Here is an 18,669-nt window from a genome sequence, read left to right as displayed (position 1 = left end):
TGCTCTGGGGGTTGCAAGGAGGGGAGGTTGGGTCAGAGTGGACGGAGGAATGGTTGTGATTAATCGAAATGGGAAAGTTAAAATGCGTCAAATGCATTTGATCAATTGCAATTACGTTGCTGTATTCTAAAAGCAGATTAACCTGTATAAAACAAAAGTAACTAACTTAATACAAACAGCTCCACCAAACAAAAAAGTCTGGTGCAGATGCAAGGTACAAATCAAATACAAAATTTTCTATGGGAACATTACTGGTGTTCAAACCATTGCTCAAAAATCTTTCAATAAGTTTGCTAGTTTATTTGGGTTGACTTGCTTCAATCCAGGACGGTGACAAGTTCTGTATGTACCCTAAATTATAGGTTTTCCGATTCCTCCTGAAAGTCATGAAAAAAATACTGAAAATCTATTGACCATGTTGGTTTTTTAATGAATCACACTAAAACATTTGTTCTGTAGTTTACAGATCCAAGTCATAGTCAAAAAGTGTGGTGCTGGAAAAGCACAGCAGGTCGGGCAGCATCCGCAGAGCAGGACAGTCAACATTTCGGGCATCAGCCCTTCATGCATTCCTACTTTCCCCAACATCCAAGTCATAACCTAATAAAATTATTTTAATCACAGTTTGAAGGCAAACCAATAATTCGAGCAATGAAATGTAGCAAATATTTTTGTCCTATCCCTACATTCCATTTATGATCATCCAAATTTCTGATAAAGGGTACATCCCCAGCATTGAGTAGAAACATAAATTTGGACAAAGCAGACATTCAGATTCAAGAATGAGCTTTTATAATGAACTCAAATTTACAAATATAAAACTACATAATACTATTTGGCTTTGCAAATGGCAAATGTACACAAAATAAATGAATTTATTTATGAATTAAAAACACTTCACAAAAGCTTGATAGTTGAGAGAAACTCAAATATTTAAAAAATTAATTTTGAACGCATCAAGTTTTTTTTTCTCATGGAAATAAAAAGAGATTTGCAGCTAACTGAATTCAATACCTTCAGATGTTGGTGCATGCAATAGCGACACACACGATGCTTAACATCCTTGGTAATGTGAGTTGAGAAAGGGATAAATCCACATTTAGGCTGTAAGTAAACAAAAGGACAGATTATTTCACTGACAGTTTTTTTTTAAATTGCAAGAGAATTTTCCTGTATACATAAATTCTGCTGTAAAGTTTTGTTGATCTACACCAAATGCTTTCACTAATACTCCCACAGAATTTCCCAAAACCCTGGGAGCTGAGTAGCAGCTTATTAGTTAGACTTTCACAAATAAATGTCTGTATATTAAAAACAAAATCTGTACTGTAGCTGCCTAAGTATGACAGGTGGGAAATAAATATAAAAGAGTACAGCAGTAATTAAAACTAGGATGTGTAATAATGGTAGGAAGACAAAGCTCAAGGCTCTTTACTTAAGCAAATCTTAACACTCAGCAAAACCTTATTCCAGTCAAAAGAAGGACTCAATGGAGAAAAAAGAACCATCTGTGGTTAACAATGGTAGTCAAGGAGTGTCCCTTCAAAAAGAGGCACTCAAAGGCACAGAGCTCACTGGTAGGCTGAGGATTAAGAATATTTTACAAATCAGGAAGGGATGACTAAAAAATTAATAAAGGAGAAAAGTAATCAGTAGTATAAAAACAAACAGGAAGAGCTTCTATGGGGATATAAAAAGAATAGCTGAAATAAGAGTGGGATTCTTGAAGGTTGTTGTTGGGGAACTAAGAGGCGTGGAAAAGCAAATGGCAGATAATTTCAACCAATATTTTGCATTGGTCTTCACAATGAAGACAACTATAAACATCCCAAAATATAACAGACAAACATGATGCTAATAGGAGGAAAGATGATGCAAGTCTCTATCACAAGGGACAAAGTAATTGACAAAGTATTGCGACTAAAGACGGACAAGTGGCCAGGACCTGATGGCCTTCATCCTGGGGTTTTAAAGATGGTAGCTGCAGAAATGGTGAAAGTCAAAAAACTGCAAATGCTGGAGTTCAAAGTAGACAGGCAGCACATCCTGACACTGCCTGGCCTGCTGGGTTCTTCCAGCCTCCTGCCTGTCTACACACAAATAGTGAAGTCACTGGTCAAAAAAAATTCCAGAACTTACTGGATTTCAGGAATTGGAGAACTATTAACGTGGCATTCCCTGTTCAACAAGGGAGACAGAGTGTGGAAAATGATAGGCCAGTTGATTAACATCTGTCATTGGGAAAATACTGGCATCTATTTACAACGAAGTAGGACATTTAGAAAAGTTTAACACAATCAAAGTCAGCAAGGTTTTTTGAAGGGGAACTCATTGTTTACTAGAGTTCTTTGAGCATTGAACAGGCAAAGGTGGAAAAGAGGCACCAAAAGTATTATATTTGGATTTCAGGAAAGCATCAATTAGACACCACATAAAAGTTTAGTATGCAAGATATTCTCACAGCACTGGGATAATTTGAACATGGATCAAAGATTGCCATTTAACTATTAATTAGAGTTGGGAAGAATGGGTCTTTTCAGGCTGAAGAGGCAACTAGGTGAGAGCCACGAGGATCAACCACAGGGCCATTGTAATTCATAGTAAATACATCTGTAGCAAATGCTCATGATTTAAGGAACTCCAACTCAGAGCTCATGCACTATAGTCTGAACTTCTAGCACTGCAACACATCAGGGAGGGAGAAGAGATACCAAGATGCTGTGTTTCAGGAGGCTTGTCAAAGCCTTTAAATTAGCCTTGTCAAATTTGAGGTGTGGTCAGAGACAGGAGGGTGTGACTACAAGCAAGGCACTGAGAGGGATCCAGGAGATAGTGCTGCAGAAGCCTCTGCTCTTGCAGCTATATAACAGGTTTGAGATTCTTGCTTCCTGTGTAGACAAGAACAGGGGCTGTAGAGAGGAAAAGCAAATTGACCATAGCATTGTGGTACAGGAAAAGCAAAATGTAGTTATCAGGAATCATATAGTCAAGGGAATAAACATTGTTCTGTGGCCAGGATACAAAGCTCCAAAAGTGCAGTTGCCTTCTAGAGAGTGTAGGTTCAGGATCTCTCATCAGAGCTGCAGAGGAATTTAAAACAGGAGGGGAACAACATAAGCAACTGGTACTTTAACATCCGGAAGTAATAAGATGAATGAGTTAACAGAATAATTGTGATTGAATATCCCACGATCTTCATTTTAAACGGTCAAAATGATCAATACAGATCCAATCTAAATATTAGTAACCCTGTGACACAAAAACATGAATACTTTGTCTCTTTTACCAGGGGTTCTAAACGTCCACTTTCAAAGATTTGGTTTTAAAGCTCCTTCAAAAAGTATCTCTATCTCAGACTGCTGCTTATGTTGGTAGTTCAGTCTCTTCTCCTGAGACAATGCTGGCCCGGACTCCAGACTGTTCCAAAGAGTGTAAAGACCAGTATAATTTTAGCTTTCATAAAATGGTTAGTTTACACAACTACTGCTCAATTTCTCTCAATACCATTTTTTCTTAACTGCATCAAACAAATACTGCTTGAAGCTTCCTTCACTACATTCTCTGTTGCACTGAACTGTCAATGAGTTCAATGAACATCTCCGGACCTCATTCCCTGAAGACTTCTAACACCAGCACTTGCAGCCTGGAGTCACTACTTCCGTTTCAGCACTCAGCTCCAAATTGCAAGTTACCTCTCTCAGCAAATACACACTCAGTTAAGATATAATCTCAGCATATTTTTAGCCTCCACCCATATCCATAACATAGCCAGCACTGGGCTGCTCTTAAATTGTAACGCTTACGAATTCTCTCAAGTTAACTCTAAATGCCATTTTTTCAGATTACCATTACTGCAAGTTTTACAGACCTCACATCTCCAGCTAAGTACGCCACCTGCTGTTTTCAAAGTTCCATTTCTTCTATTTTTATTCTATTAAGCAAATCAGGCTAAACCTCTGAATTGCAATTTGTTTCAGGTTTTCTTGAAACCACTAAAACCCATCATTTTAATCCTTAACTGTTAACCTCAAAGTAACAGGATCCTAACTTCTTGTATGCTCTAGACATCACGGTGCTTCAGTTGCATTCTATTTTCAAGAGTGAAATGTAAATTTCTCTAGCTTAAAATCGCACAACAAATCACAAAGTACACATTTGCAATCATTTGATAAGTTTAACTCAGCTGAGTAGCTGGGAATGCCGGTCCATAAAAGGCTAATCAAGATTCAACTAATTGTTGTGGGATTGAACAACACACAAGAATTTAAAAGTAGCTAAGTTTTTTTTAAAAAATGTCTTTACCTATATACTCAAATTAAAATAGTTACTGTTCGAGAACAATGGTCATTAATTTATGTTAAATACCCTGAACAGTTCACAAATAAAATGATTAGGATTATACTCTACTTAAACAAAACAAATCATATGACTGATTCAAGTAAAATGGGGTAAAATGCTTCCAAATGGGGTGTTCTTCCCAAGGATGGAGAAAATTACTAATCTCAAGACCATGACAAATGATTAGATAATATTGTGGCCAATATTATCAAAGTATAAGAAAGCGAAAATTGTTCAGTGTTCATCCAATTACCTTGATTTCTATACAGAGGGGTGGTCGTTTTTCAATTCGATGACAGGTTTGAAATTTGGTGAGATCTGGGAGGCATAAAGCATACCCACTGAAGGCATCCATTACTTTATTGCAACGTGATCCTGTAAAATAAAATTCAGATATACTTCTGCTTCCTAAGTAGAATTAAGTTATAATTTTAAATTTGTAACAAGACAAATGCTGTAAAATTTAAAACTGATATCAATATATTCCTTCAAAATATTTTACAGTTGCAAGCTTACTTCAGTTGCTTGACAACAGCATGACTGTATTTAAACTCGTGTGCTATTTCTATTCAAGATCTATTCTTTGAACTTGCAATATCTTTCATTTGTATTCGACTCACTCAAGTTAATTTAATTTTTGTGAAATCAAGTCTTGTACCTCTCAAAGTCCATAATTTCTCCTGCTTGATGGGTGAAATATCAATTTTTAATTCAATTTTACAGCCCACAGAAAGTCAGGGGTATATGATCCAGAGACCATTCTAGATTTTATTTTTAAAGCTGATCGCAAAACAGCTAATTCCAAAGCAAAATGATTCTTCATATTTCTCACCATGCAACTCAGGCAGTAGAAAAGTTGATAGCTTCTTCATCTAGCTGAAGAGCATGAACTTGAAAAGGAACAGATTGAAATGGTATACCAGGGCCTATTTTACAGAACCATCACTGGAAACTCAACTACTGTAATAGAGCAACACAACAGACTTTTGTTGGCATGAAATAGTCATCGACAAGAGGTCAGATGGCATAAAAACAAATACTATTAAAACAATATCATCTCAATTAGTTAGTTGTGGAGTCTGGCAGCAGTTATGTAATTACCAACAAAATGAAAACTCTAAGCTTGACCATTAAAACCACTTAATCTTAACTAACCATCTCTCTACTCAACTTTTCCAGTTCATGGAATCTATGTATTCAATGCAAAGTTTATGTAAAGAACATCCATACATATTCCCCATACAATACTTCAGCTACTTTTCAAAGAATCAAGTTAAATTCATGAGACATGACCTACCCTTTATAAAGTCATATTGGTTCTCTCTAAGCACTAAGTTTCTCTAAGTGCTCAATCATCTTATAATTAAGTTCAGGTATTGTTCCTACAACAGATATTTAAGTTTATTCTATTAATTCACATCCAAGGTATTGAAGGACTTGAAACTACAAGTCAGTTCTCCTGTACAGCTTTCCTCCCATCTACTGCAGCTAATTTTAACCTGCAACCACACAAAGTAACGTTCAGATACTTAAACATTTGGAATACAATAAGACACACTGGTATACATGCTTCATCCACCTCAGCATTCCATTACATTAATCAATGTTGCAGTGATGTTTGCATGGAAAACTGATTTATGTTCACATCAACAAATGGGGAAAAAACATTTGGAACTGCTGTAAGATGTATCTGAGAATTAGGTCCAGCAGTAGCATGGGCAGGTATGATAGTTGCAGAGTTAGGCAAGAGGTTAAAAAGCAGGACCTCAAGGATAGTAATCTCTGGATTACTTCTGGTGTCAAGTACTAGTGAGAGTTGGTATAGGAGGATAGGGAGATGAATAAATGACTGAGGAGCTGTGCTGAGGGCAGGGTTTCCATTTTTGACCATTGGAAACTCTTCTGGGGTACAAGTAATCTGTATAAGAAGAAAAGGTTGCACCTTAAATAGAGGGGAACTAATATCCAAGTGCAGAGATTTGCAAGATCTACCTGGGAGGGTTAAGACTAACAGGTGATGGATTCTAAATAGCAGTGAGACAAAAAGAGATAGTTGAGATTAGTACAGAAGTTAAAGAGAGGAAGTTAGATAGACATGGGCATGGCAGGGAACGAGGGAAGACTGATGAATTAAACTGCATTCTTTTTCAATGTGAGAGGCCTGACAGGCAATGCAAATGAACTCCGGGCATGAATGGATACATGGGACTGGGAAGCATGACTGAGGAAAGGACTGGCAGATCACTATACTGGGTACAAATGTTAAAAGGAAGGATAGCAGGGGAGGCAAGGAGGGGGAACGGCAGTTTTGATTAGGGAAAATATTATAGCACCTAGAGAGGATATTTCTGAGGGATTGTCCTGTGAGGCTGTACGAGTGAAACTGACAAATACGAGAAGTGATCACTATGATGGGATTGTACTACAGGTTCCGCCGTACACAAGGACAAAAATTATATTCGAAGGTTTTAAATTTTAAGTGTACAAAGTTGTGTAAATCATACCCAAATACCCAAAATAAAGGTAAAAGAAAATCATGTAAGATGTGATAACTTGACATGTCTTTAATTAATCAAATACTCCCAGCAATAGCAAGCACTTCAAAAATCAACAGGTCAGTGATTCTCTAGAAAGCTTCACTCTCAACTTCTGTTTTTATTTTTGTGACATGAACATCACTGGCCCAAGGCTATAATTTATTGCTCACTTCTAATTTAGCTTAAAATGATGGTGGTTATGAGCCTCCGGTTTTGAAACACTGAAGTCCATTTGGTCTAGATATGCCACATAACACAGAGAGAATGTTCCAAGGTTTCAATCTTGCAACAATGAAGGAATGGTAATATATTTCCAAGTCAGAATGGAGTGTGGATTGGAAGGAAACAGGTACGCGGTGGCATACCTGTGTAACTACTGCTCTTAAACTTCTACAATGTAGTGGTCATGGGCTTGGAAATTGATGTCTGCAGAGCCTCGGTGAATTTCTGTAGTGCATCTAGAAATTGAGTCATGATGGCTTGAACTGAACTTCCTGGTGATTAGATTTCTGAGCATTTGTTGTCCTAGTTCTTTTAGGTAGTGGAAGATATTATGGAGTTAGCCACATGGAGTTGCTTCTGTGTATGTTGTACACTTTATTCCAGTGGTGGAAGCAGCAAGAATTCCTTGCCTCCTCCTGTGACCACTATATTTATATGACTCACCAAATCTGGCTTCTCTTCAATGGTAACCCGAGGATTCTGATATTGTTGAATATTCCTAACACATTCTCAGTTCCAGGGTATTATGGTAGAGGTTCTCAGGATAGTATCCTACACCCATCCATCTTCAGCCGATTCATCTATGAACTTCCCTCCATCAGAAGGTCAGAAATGGGGATGTTTGCTGAGATTGTACAGTTTTGACCAATATTTGCAACTCCTCAGATACTAAAGCTACCTGTCTGTGCTTATTTTCAGCAAAAACTGGGCAACATTCAGACTTGAAGACTTCCATTCCTTTTAATCCAGCCTCAACAAGCTTATAATACTGAAAGAATAGATATTCAACTCCATTATGGATAAGGCACAAAAGAGAATTTTTAATCACTTTTCCATCATACCTGGCCGTTCTGGTTGGATCTTCATTGCCAATTGTCTTACAAAGTCCAGTGGTAGCTGTATAACCTCCTAAAAAGAAGCAGTCAAAGTTATTTCTAGGTTTCTTAAAGACACTTCATTTCAAGCTAGCACATTTTTACATCTGGTCACCACTTGATGTAACTAAGAATAATAGTGCAGCTAACTAGAGGGAAGACGGGCATGTCAAATGAGGCAGTTCAGCGAGGCTTCTACATGAACTTCTACATTTTCCATCCTCTAACATTTATTACAGGAGAAGATGCTGAACAATGATTAACTGCTAAGTTAAATTATATATAATAAATATATTTTCAACATAAGGCAGGCCAGGGCAATTCAGCCAAGGCAATGTGCCTCTTGTGATGTGTAGGAAGCAGTGGATGCACCATATGTCCATAACAAAAAAAAACTACAGGATGCGTCACCAGCTGCAAAACTTTTGAGTTCGGAGTTTCAGGATCCAAGCAACAGCAGGAGTCACTGTGGTGAATCAACACAGCAGAGAACTCGAGGGAGACTGTCACACTTCAGGTTAGGAGCATAAATGCAGAAAGAAAACAGGTGACCAAAAGGCCATCCAAAAGAAAACGCAAATAGTGCAGAAGTCCTCAGAGTTGATCTAGATTGCTAACCAGTTTTCCATTTTGGATACTAGTAAGGACAAAGGTTTCTCAGAGGAGTGCACCATCAGCCAAGTCCATAGAACACAGTAACTCAGATGCTTAGCGGGGGTGAAAGAAATGTGCAAGGGCAACAGTGATAGGTGATTTCATAAACAGAAGTACAGACATGAATTTCTGCACTCTTCAATGCAATTACACTTGAGTCATGTATCATCTTGGTGCCAGGATCAGGAATTTTAAACAACAGCTGAACAACTTCCTTCTGGGAGATTGAAAAGCCAGTGATCTTGGTCTACATCAGTACCAATAACATGGGAAGGCAGAGGGATAAGATCCTGAAAACAGATTTCAGCAAGTTAGGAATTAAAAAACAGGAACTCAAGAGCAGTAATCTCAGGATTACCCAAATGTTACATGCTCATGAACATAGCAATAGGAAACCAGAACAATTGAACAAATTAGTCATGGAGGATATTCGACTTCTGGCCAATTTGTTCAATTGTTTAGACTTCCTCTTCTTATGTTCATGAAGATGTAACATTTGGGTAATCCTGAGATTACTGCTCTTGAGTTCTGAGGCAGGTATGACCTATACAAGAAGAAAGGGCTGTGCCTGAGCAGGACTGGGACAAACATCCTCACAAGCATATTGGCTCATACAGTTTGTGGGGTAGCAAAGGTAAACTAGTAAAAGAAACTAGAAAAGTATATGCAAAATGAGCAGGAAAATTAAAGAAAGACCAGTGTTTAATAAGACCAAAATGCAGAATAAATTAAAAAGACAAAGTTATGGGCATCCCACATTACTGCACGCAGCATTCATGACGAAACAGGTGATTTAAAGGTATAAATGGAAAAGAAGGAGCATGATTTCATTGCTGTAATAAAGGCATGGCTACAGGGTGATGAGTACAGAGAACACAACTGAATATGTCTCATTTCCGAAGGACATGTGCAGAGGAAAGGTAGATGGCACAGCACTCTCAAGGAATAAGATCAGTGCATTAAGACAAAGATACAGAATTAGTTTGGGTAGGAGCTAGGAAACAGCAAGATGCAGCAAATGTTGGTGGGAATTGTTTATTGTTATAGTTTGGTGGCCTACAAGTTGTGCCTGGTATAAATCAGGAAATCAGACAGACACACATGTAGTAAGGGCAATAAGGCTAATACTGGCCATCTTCAACTAATATACAGATTGGGTAAATCTAATTAGCATCAAAGCTGTGGGGGATGATTTGGGCTTGTAGTAGACGAGATGGGCTTCTGAGGCAGTACACTGAAACTAACTAGGGATTGGGCTATTTTAGACTTAGTAGAAAATCATTAGAAAGGGCTCATTAATAACATTTCAGTCAAGTACCAGTAGGAAAAAGTCAAAATTTACAAAAAGTTTGAATGTACTTTAGCTCATTACATTTTAGCTATTGTCTAATAAAAAAATTCACAATCTAAATTAAAGATTCGGATATGGGGCCCACACAATATTTTCAAATTTTGCTGATGTCACAGAACTAGGCTGGAATGAGAGTGAAGTGGATGCAAGAACGCTTCAAGAAATTTGGATAAGCTCAAAGAAAGGGCAAGAAAATGGCAGGCAGTACTGAGTTTTTATTGAATTTCCTGCTTGAAGAGTCTATTCTTTCACCAAATGATGGGTGGGGGTTAACAAATGTTGATATTTAAAAGGAACATCTATGTCCTTGTTCATCAACTCACTAAAAACTAGTATGCAGGGCCACCAAGCAAGTTGGAAAACAAATGGTATGTTGGCCTTCACTGCAAGAGGACTTTAAAATAAACATGAGTGCGTGGTATGTGGTGATTGGGGGCAGGAAAGGAAACAAATGCAGACTTACAAAGCAAAATGATACAACAACATTGTAAGAAAGCTGCATATATATGAATAACCAGAGTATATAAAAAAAAGGGATAGACATAGAAAAACAGCAGCATTTCAGATTCGGGGGGGGGAAAATGGTAAAAAGGCAAAATTAATGGATCTTCATTTCAGCACGTGTAGTAGTTGAAGCACAAATGAATTACTGGCACAAATAGAGGTTACATGTATGGTTACAAAAAAAAACAAAGGGAATTAAATATTCAGGAGCATGTTACTTTTCAAAAGGGCATGTCGGCAAGAAAGGATGCTGTTAGTAACTAGCGTTCATAGTATAAGATGCAGCAAATGCAATTGCTAGGTCTTAGATAAAAAAAATGTAGAATCCATAATGAGGCAAGAAATAACAGGGAGGAAGACACTGATGGGATGTATAGACCCCCTAACTGTAGCTGTAATGTAGAGTAGGAGAATAAATCAGGAGATAATGAGGACATGTAAAAAGGTTAATGCATTACTTTGATGACTTGAATCTTCTTGCAGATTGTGAAAATCAGTTTTGGATCTGTAATGTATCATGAGGGAGGTTTAATAAGTGATGAGTTTAAAAGATGAGCTAGGAAACAGTGACAAAAAAAAAGGGCGAACTTAGCACACATGACAGAAGAAATTTGGGTAAGAAACAACTGCGCTAAACTTAAGACTAATCACAAAGGAATGATATCAAAGCTCACTGGAGTGGACTGGGAAAGGAGTTTAGCAACAAAAATGAAGAACAACGACAGATATTTAAGAAAACAGGTCATGACTCACAGCAAACATACATTTCAGCAAGAAAGAAAAACTCTAATTCAGGAAAACACCATCTATGGTTAATGAAGGAAGTTAAGGACAGTACCAAGTTGAAAGAAAAGTCATCTAACATGGCATAGATAAATGATAAACCAGACGATGGGAACATTTTAAAAGCCAACAAATAACTATCAAAAAACTAAAAGGCCATAAGCTTTGAATGTTGAAACAGAAATAAAAGAAACTAATGGGGATAAAGTCCCGATCGTCCCATGATTGATTGCATCCTTAGATATTAAAGCTGCAGAGATGGTGGATGCATTGGTAGTAATCTTCCAAGATTCGTTAGATTCTGGAAAACTCTCAGAGGATTGGAAAATTGCAAATACAGGAAGTTCCAAGGTTAAGAAGGAGTTCCTTTTTTTCCGCTGTTCAAAAGCAGAATGCTTATGCAAGTCAGAGCAGATATCAGCTAATTAGTCCGCCCGTTTGTTAGGGCAAAACCTTGTATATAATTCAGACTTTTAAAATAATTTTCAAAACTGAGAAGCCAGAGGTCGGTTTGTAAGGACAAGACATTCATAAGTAAGGCGTTCATAACCCAGGAACTTCCTGTCTAACATCCTTATTCAAAAGGGCTATGAGACAAAAACAGTAACAATAGGCCAGTTAGCTTAACAGCTGTCATTGGGAAAATGTTAGTCTATTAAAAAAGGGTGAAATAGCAAAGTATTTAGAGAGTCAGTTTATGCTCACTATGTTCCCAAAACTCAATTCATCCATTTAGACATACATAATATAAAGCAGAGTAAGCACGGCTTCAAGAAGGGGAAATCATGTCTGACAGCAAGCTGGTTGGCCAAAAGGTAAATAGTAAAAGAACTATATTTAGATTTTCAAAAGGCATTTAATAGGGTACTGCACACAAGGCCACTTAAGAGCCAAGTGTTGAGGATCAATGTAGAGAATTGGCTTTTTCCCGATGAAGGGCTTATACCCGAAACGTTGATTCTTCTACTCCTCAAATGCTGCCTGGTCTGCTGCACTTTACCATCACCACACCCTAGACTTTGATCTCCAGAATCTGCAGCGCTCACTTTCTCCTAACTGATACAAGACATGGTTGGGATGAGGGTGGCATCCTCAGGATGGCAGACTGTGGAATGGGACAGGAATCAGTACTGTGGCACAGTTATTTACAATATACACCAGTGATTTGAATGTTGGAAGCAAATGTACTATCACCAAGTTTACATATGACAATTAGGCGATAGGACAAGTGGTGAGGATGACACAAGGAGTCTACAAAAGAATATGGACAGAAAGTGAGTGGGGCAAAAACATGGCACATGGAATACAATGTGGGAAAATGGGACATTATGCACTATTGAAAATAGAGAAGCTGATTGTTATTTAAAAGGAGGAAGACTGCAGAAAGCTGCAGCATGGATGGATTTTGGGGGTCTTTATGTATCCACAATAAAAGGATAACATAGGAGTTCAATGGGAATGTGAATGGCAAATTGAATTCAAAGGGAATGAAGTTTATGTTACTCATTTCAATGGAAACACAGTTTAGCAATAAGGAAAAAAAACAAAGAACTTGGATGCTGGAAATCAGGACAAAAACAGAAATTGCTGGTTAAGCTCAGTAGGTCTGGCAGCATCTGTAGAGAGAAAGCAGAGTTAACCTTTTGGGTGCAGTGACCTTCAGAACTGATTGTAGCTTGGTATACCTGTTGAAGATGGGGTGAGGGGGTGGTGGAAGTAGTAAATAACAGGTGAGGATGGAACCCAAAGAGAGAGACCAGTTGACCAGTAGAAGGTCAGCCTGGGAGTTTAGGGAAGTCATGCTAAAACTATATTGGTTATGAGAAAAGGGCAGGAAAGTGGTGTTGAGGATTATCAGATTATCCAGGCCACTGAGTGGCAGAGTAGACTCAAATGGATCAAATGGCCGACTTTGCTCCTCAGTCACATTATCTTATGCATCATGCTGTGGACATACAATGGAGTAGGCAACAGGCCAAATGGCCCACTCCTAATACTAATTCTCATGTTAAGCTTTCCCGGAAGAGGAACTCTCCTGAATGTAATATTTATTTTCATCAGTTCTTTATACTGTTGAATAAGATCTTGAATGAACTGCAGGCATAAACAGGGTACCATATCAGTTTAACCAACAATAGGTAGGTCACATTTGTTCCTAATAAATATGCTTAGAGAGATGTTATTACACACATCTGGAGCAGGTGGAATTTCGCGGCTAAGTGTTAAGATTACCAAATATGCGAAATAAGTTTCGATACTAAATCAAATATCAAATTCATACAATATTTCCAAATATCAACCTGAGAAAATACGTAGTCAGCTTTGATCAGAGTTTACTTCCACTTGTTTAGTCCTAACCTATATTTGACAACAGAAAATGCTTCTTAAATAATACAAGAGAAACTGAGGTCTGCAGATGCTGGAGTATCAGAGCTGAAAATGTGTTGCTGGAAAAGCGCAGATCAGGCAGCATCCAAGGAACAGGAAATTCAACGTTCATCATTCCTGATTCCTCATTTCTGATGAAGGGCTTATGCCCGAAACGTCGAATTTCCTGCTCCTTGGTTGCTGCCTGACCTGCTGCGCTTTTCCAGCAATACATTTTCAGCTCTTAAATAATACAAGCAAACAGTGTTAATAATGACAAACAGTAGACTGTAAGAAACTAATCTAAGTGCAACTTTCCATCCATAACAAAACATCTGGCAAATCCAACTACAGAAACAAAATTTTGAAAATTTTAAAACAGGAAGCATTTTTCTGTGCATTATGATTTTCTACAGTAGAAGCACAGGAGTAGTGCAACAGACATAACAGACTGCTAGAACCCATGTGCACCTGATATAAAGTCTATTACAAGTCAGGGAAAATGCTGCAGACAATCAGACTTTGGGCAAGTTACAGATGTAAGATTTCCATTTCTTAATCTGATCATAGAATGCCTGTAGCATGGAAATAGGCCACTCAGCCCATTCAGTCCACATCAATTCTCTGAAGATCAGCCCACCCAGACTCATCTCCCCCCAAACCTTGGACATGACGGGCAATTTAGTATAGCTAATGCAGCTAACTTGTACATCCTTGGACTGTGGGACCAAACTGGAGAACATGGAGAAAACCCATGCAAACACTGGGAAATGTGTAAACTCCACTCAGACAGTCGCCCCAGGTTGGAATCGAACTTGGGTCCCTGGCGCTGTGGGGCAGCAGTGCTAACCACTGAGCCACCCTGATGTGCGCTTGTTTTTTTTAAAACCAAAAAAAAAATGAAGTCTGCCAGGTTCATTAATCCTGGAAAGCTTCTTCGAGGTCTTAAGTCGATAACAAGATTCCCGAGTGAAGCATTCATTTTCATAAGGTCCTTGTGTGGCTTTTATTGGCTGTCATGAAAACACAGCACTGACCCAAGCCCTCCAAAGTGTTATGACCCCCACAGAAACAGATATTTAGAAAAGTATTCAAAATTGTAGAAACTGACTTGAAGAATCACAGCACAAGATTTCAAACTTTAGTACTTTTACTATACCAAACAAGGCTACATTAACTAAACACCATTTATTATACTTGAACTAAAAATCTCCTTTGCATGGTTATACTTTACTCTGTCTCTGAAGTGGATATCAATCTCTTCTCCAGAAACTAGACATAGTCGAACTCTCATCTTGATCACTCACTTACTTTTCCCCTTTTACAGACAGATCATTTCTAATCCTCAAATTGACTTTCACTGTATATTTCACCAGAGATCCTTCCCTTGAGCCGAACTAGACTAAACTTCCAGCCTCATTTAAATCCGCATGAGTTTATTTTCAATAAAACCATAAGCTCCCACCTGTATTCTGCACAGTGGACAGAGACTAGCTGCCCTTTTCTCTGCATGCTATTTTGATTCTTGTAAACTAACCCATCTGAGCAGTTCATGAGAAATCTTAAGAAACCTGACCCATTAACACAATGACTTTTTGTAGACTTTTCCTTCCTAAAACTCATACCCCATATCTTAGTACATATGTCCAAGTGCAAGTTTTAATTAGCTTCAAAAAGACTTTTGAGAGTTTATGTTGTTAAAGACATGCAGAAGATAGCCATTATTTAATTGAGGACTGGGATTACAGATCGGGTCCTGTTGCACAGTAGTGTCTCCATCTCAGAGCCAGAAAGTCCAAATCAAAGTCCCAATTGCCCCAGGTTGTTTTTTTTAAAATCAGTAAGTCAGTGGCTGGTGGAGGAGAGGACTTGGATTCCATAGTGACCAAACTCAGATGGGAGGCTGATGATTCTACAAGAAGCTCAGGAGGATAGAGCTTGTAAGGAGGCCTATGGCGTATTAGCGTTCATTAGCAGAGGGATTGAATTCAAGAGTCGTGAGGTGATGTTGCAGCTGTACAGAACCTTAGTAAAGCCACATTTGGAGTACTTTGTGCAGTTCTGGTCACCTCACTTTAGGAAAGACGTGGAAGCTTTGGAGAGGGTGCAGAGGAGATTTACCAGGATGTTGCCTGGAATGGTGAATAGGTCGTACGAGGATAGGTTGAGTGCGCTAGGCCTTTTCTCATTGGAACGGTGAAGGATGAGGGGTGACTTGATAGAGGTTTATAAGATGATCAGGGGAACAGAGTGTTACAAGGGGACATAAATTTAAGGTGAAGGGTGGAAGGTACGTTGGGGGGGGTGGGTGGGTGGTGAATGTCAGGGGTATGTTCTTTACCCAGAGAGTGGTGGGGGCATGGAATGCGCTGCCTGTGGGAGTGGCAGAGTCAGAATCATTGGTGACCTTTAAGCGGCAATTGGATAGGTACATGAATAGGTGCTTAAGCTAGGACAAATGTTCGGCACAACATGGTGGGCCAAAGGGCCTGTTCTGTGCTGTATTGTTCTATGTTCTAAGCCACTATTCAAAGTCTATCACCGCCCAGAATGCAGTCAATGCCAACCATTGCCTCAAAGTTGATGTTGAGGTGGCTCAAACATGCAGCTATCATCTTGATGGAATTTCACATAGGCCACAGGCTTCAAAACCTCCTGATAGAAATCCATACCCCATGATTTACATTTGACCGGCTCTGCAGAACTTCTGTCCCTTTCCATTCTGTCTGGTGGAATATCTGTATTGCTGTAATCCCATCCAGGAAATTGGAAGGGACAAGCACACAGTCTCTCTCCCCGACACCAACACATAAAAAATATAGATCAAGTTAGCTGGGACACTGAGTTATCAGTTATAACACAAAGACTTGGTAAATTTTCTCACATCATGCAGCCTCACCTCTGGAATTCAACTATTTTGTCCATGTTTGAACAGAGGCTGAGTGGCCCTGGTGGAACCCAAACTGGGCACCACTGAGCAGGTTATTGCTGAGCAGGTGCTGCTTTACAGCACTGTTGGTGACAGCTTTGATTACTTTACTGATGATAGACTGGAGGCTGATAGGGCAGTAATTGGCCAGGTTGGATTTGTCCTGCTTTTTAATGTGCAGGACATACTTGGACAATTTTCCACATTGTCGGGTAGATATTAGTGTTGGCTAAGAGAGCAGCAAGTTATGGAGCACAAGTCTTCAGCACTATAGCTGGCATGTTGTTAGGGCCCATATTATTTGCAGTATCCAGTGCCTCCAACCTTTTCTTGATATTATATGAAGTGAATCGAATTGGCTGAAGGCTGGTATCTGTAATGCAGGGGACCACTGGAGGAGATAGAGATGGATCATCCACTCAGCACTACAGGCTGAAGATTACTGCAAAAGCTTCAGCCTGATCTTTTGCACTAATATGCTGGGCTCTTCCATCGTTGAGGATGGGGATATTTGAGGAGCCTTCTTCTCAGAGTTGTTTAATCATCCACCACCGCTCACAAATGAACGTGGCAAGACTGCAGAGCTTACATCTGACCTGTTGGTTGAGAGATTGGTCAGCTCTGTCTATCCCTAGCTGCTTATGCTGTTTGGTGTGCAAGTCATCCTTTTTGGTGGCTTCACTAGGTTGACACCTCATCTTCAGATCTGCCTGGTGCTGCTCCTGGTATGCCCTCCTGCACTGAACCAGGGTTGATCCCCTAACTTGATGGCAATGGTTGAGCGGGGGATATGCCAGGCCATGAGGTTACAGATTGTGCAGAAATGCAGTTCTGTTGCTGTTGATGGTCCAAAGCACCTCATGGATGCCCACTCTTAAGTTGCTAGATCTGCTGAAGTCTGTCCCATTTAGCACAGTGATAGTGCCACACAACACATTGGAAGTTAGTCTCAATGTGAAGGTGGGACCTTGTCTCCACAAGGTCTGTACGGTTGTCACTCTTAGAAATACTGTCATGGACAGATGCATCTGCAGCTAGCAGACTGGCAAGGATGAGGTCAAGTATGTTTTTTCCTTTTGCTTATGCCCTAATCATGTGTTGGAGATGCAATCTAGAAACTATCCTTTAGGAGTCAAACAGTGCGATCAGAAGTGCTGCTGCTGAGTCACTCTTCGTGGATTTTGAGATCCTTCACCTAGAGTATATTTTGTGTCTTACCATCCTCAGTGCTTCCTCTAAATGTTATTCGACATGGAGGAGTACCGATTCATCAGCAGAGGGAGGACAGTATGTGGTAATCAGCAGATGGTTTCCCTGCCCATGTTTAACCTGAAGCCATGAGACCTCATGGGATCCGGAGTCAATATTGAGAACTCCCAGGGCAACTCCTTCCCAACTATATACCACTGCGCCGCCACCTTTGCTGGTGATGAGGATTTAAAATTTGAATTTAGGCTGTTGTCAGAAGCAAACACACGTAGGCTTTTATTAACCACAAAATGGCTTTTCAATTTATACAGACCACATTCTGTTGTCCATTGATTCTTTTGACCAATTGTAACACCGAGCAGTCCCTCCTGGGATCTAGATCTTCAGTGAGACAGAACATATCCAGGGATGCTGAAGGTGCTGTCTGGGACAATCATACTCATGGAATCAAAGCTTACAGACAATGTCAGGCTGTTGCTCGACTAGTCTATGAGACAGCTCTCCCAACTTTGGCACTAGCCCCCAGATGTTAGTGAAGACGACTTGCAGGGTCAACAAGGCTGTTTCTATCGTCGTCTTTTCTGGTGCCTAGGTCGATGCAAGGTGATCCATCAGTTTTCATTTTGTTTTGAGATTTTGTAGCAATTGGTACAACTGCATGGCTTCCTTGGCCATTTCAGAGACAATTGAGAGTCAAACAAATTGCTGTGGGCCTGGAGTCACATGTAGGCTAGACCAGGTAAGAACATTAGTGAACCAGATGTTTCTTTTTCCCGACAATCGACAAAGATTTCATGGTTATCGGTAGATTCTTAATTCCAGGTTTTTAAAATTGAATTCAAATTCCACCATCTGTCATGGGGGATTTGAACCTGGGTACCCCAGAACATTATCTGGGTC

At 39.4% G+C, this 18,669-nt stretch overlaps 1 protein-coding gene across 1 annotated transcript in view; it reads right to left on the bottom strand.

The window, feature by feature from the left end:
- ippk (inositol 1,3,4,5,6-pentakisphosphate 2-kinase) overlaps positions 1–18,669 on the bottom strand; it is an 82,807-nt gene that overhangs the window by 28,266 nt on the left and 35,872 nt on the right. Inside the window, exons 4-6 of the mRNA XM_060835494.1 lie at positions 7,940–8,006; positions 4,592–4,713; positions 1,015–1,104 (exon numbers count right to left, since the gene is read on the bottom strand). Of these exons, the coding sequence (XP_060691477.1) occupies positions 1,015–1,104; positions 4,592–4,713; positions 7,940–8,006 (279 nt within the window). The remainder of the gene's footprint in view (positions 1–1,014; positions 1,105–4,591; positions 4,714–7,939; positions 8,007–18,669) is intronic.

The sequence above is a fragment of the Hemiscyllium ocellatum genome, chromosome 14, assembly GCF_020745735.1.
Source record: "Hemiscyllium ocellatum isolate sHemOce1 chromosome 14, sHemOce1.pat.X.cur, whole genome shotgun sequence".
Taxonomy (NCBI): domain Eukaryota; kingdom Metazoa; phylum Chordata; class Chondrichthyes; order Orectolobiformes; family Hemiscylliidae; genus Hemiscyllium; species Hemiscyllium ocellatum.
Note: the sequence above shows the minus strand (reverse complement) of the source record. Positions and strands in the feature narration are given on the sequence as shown.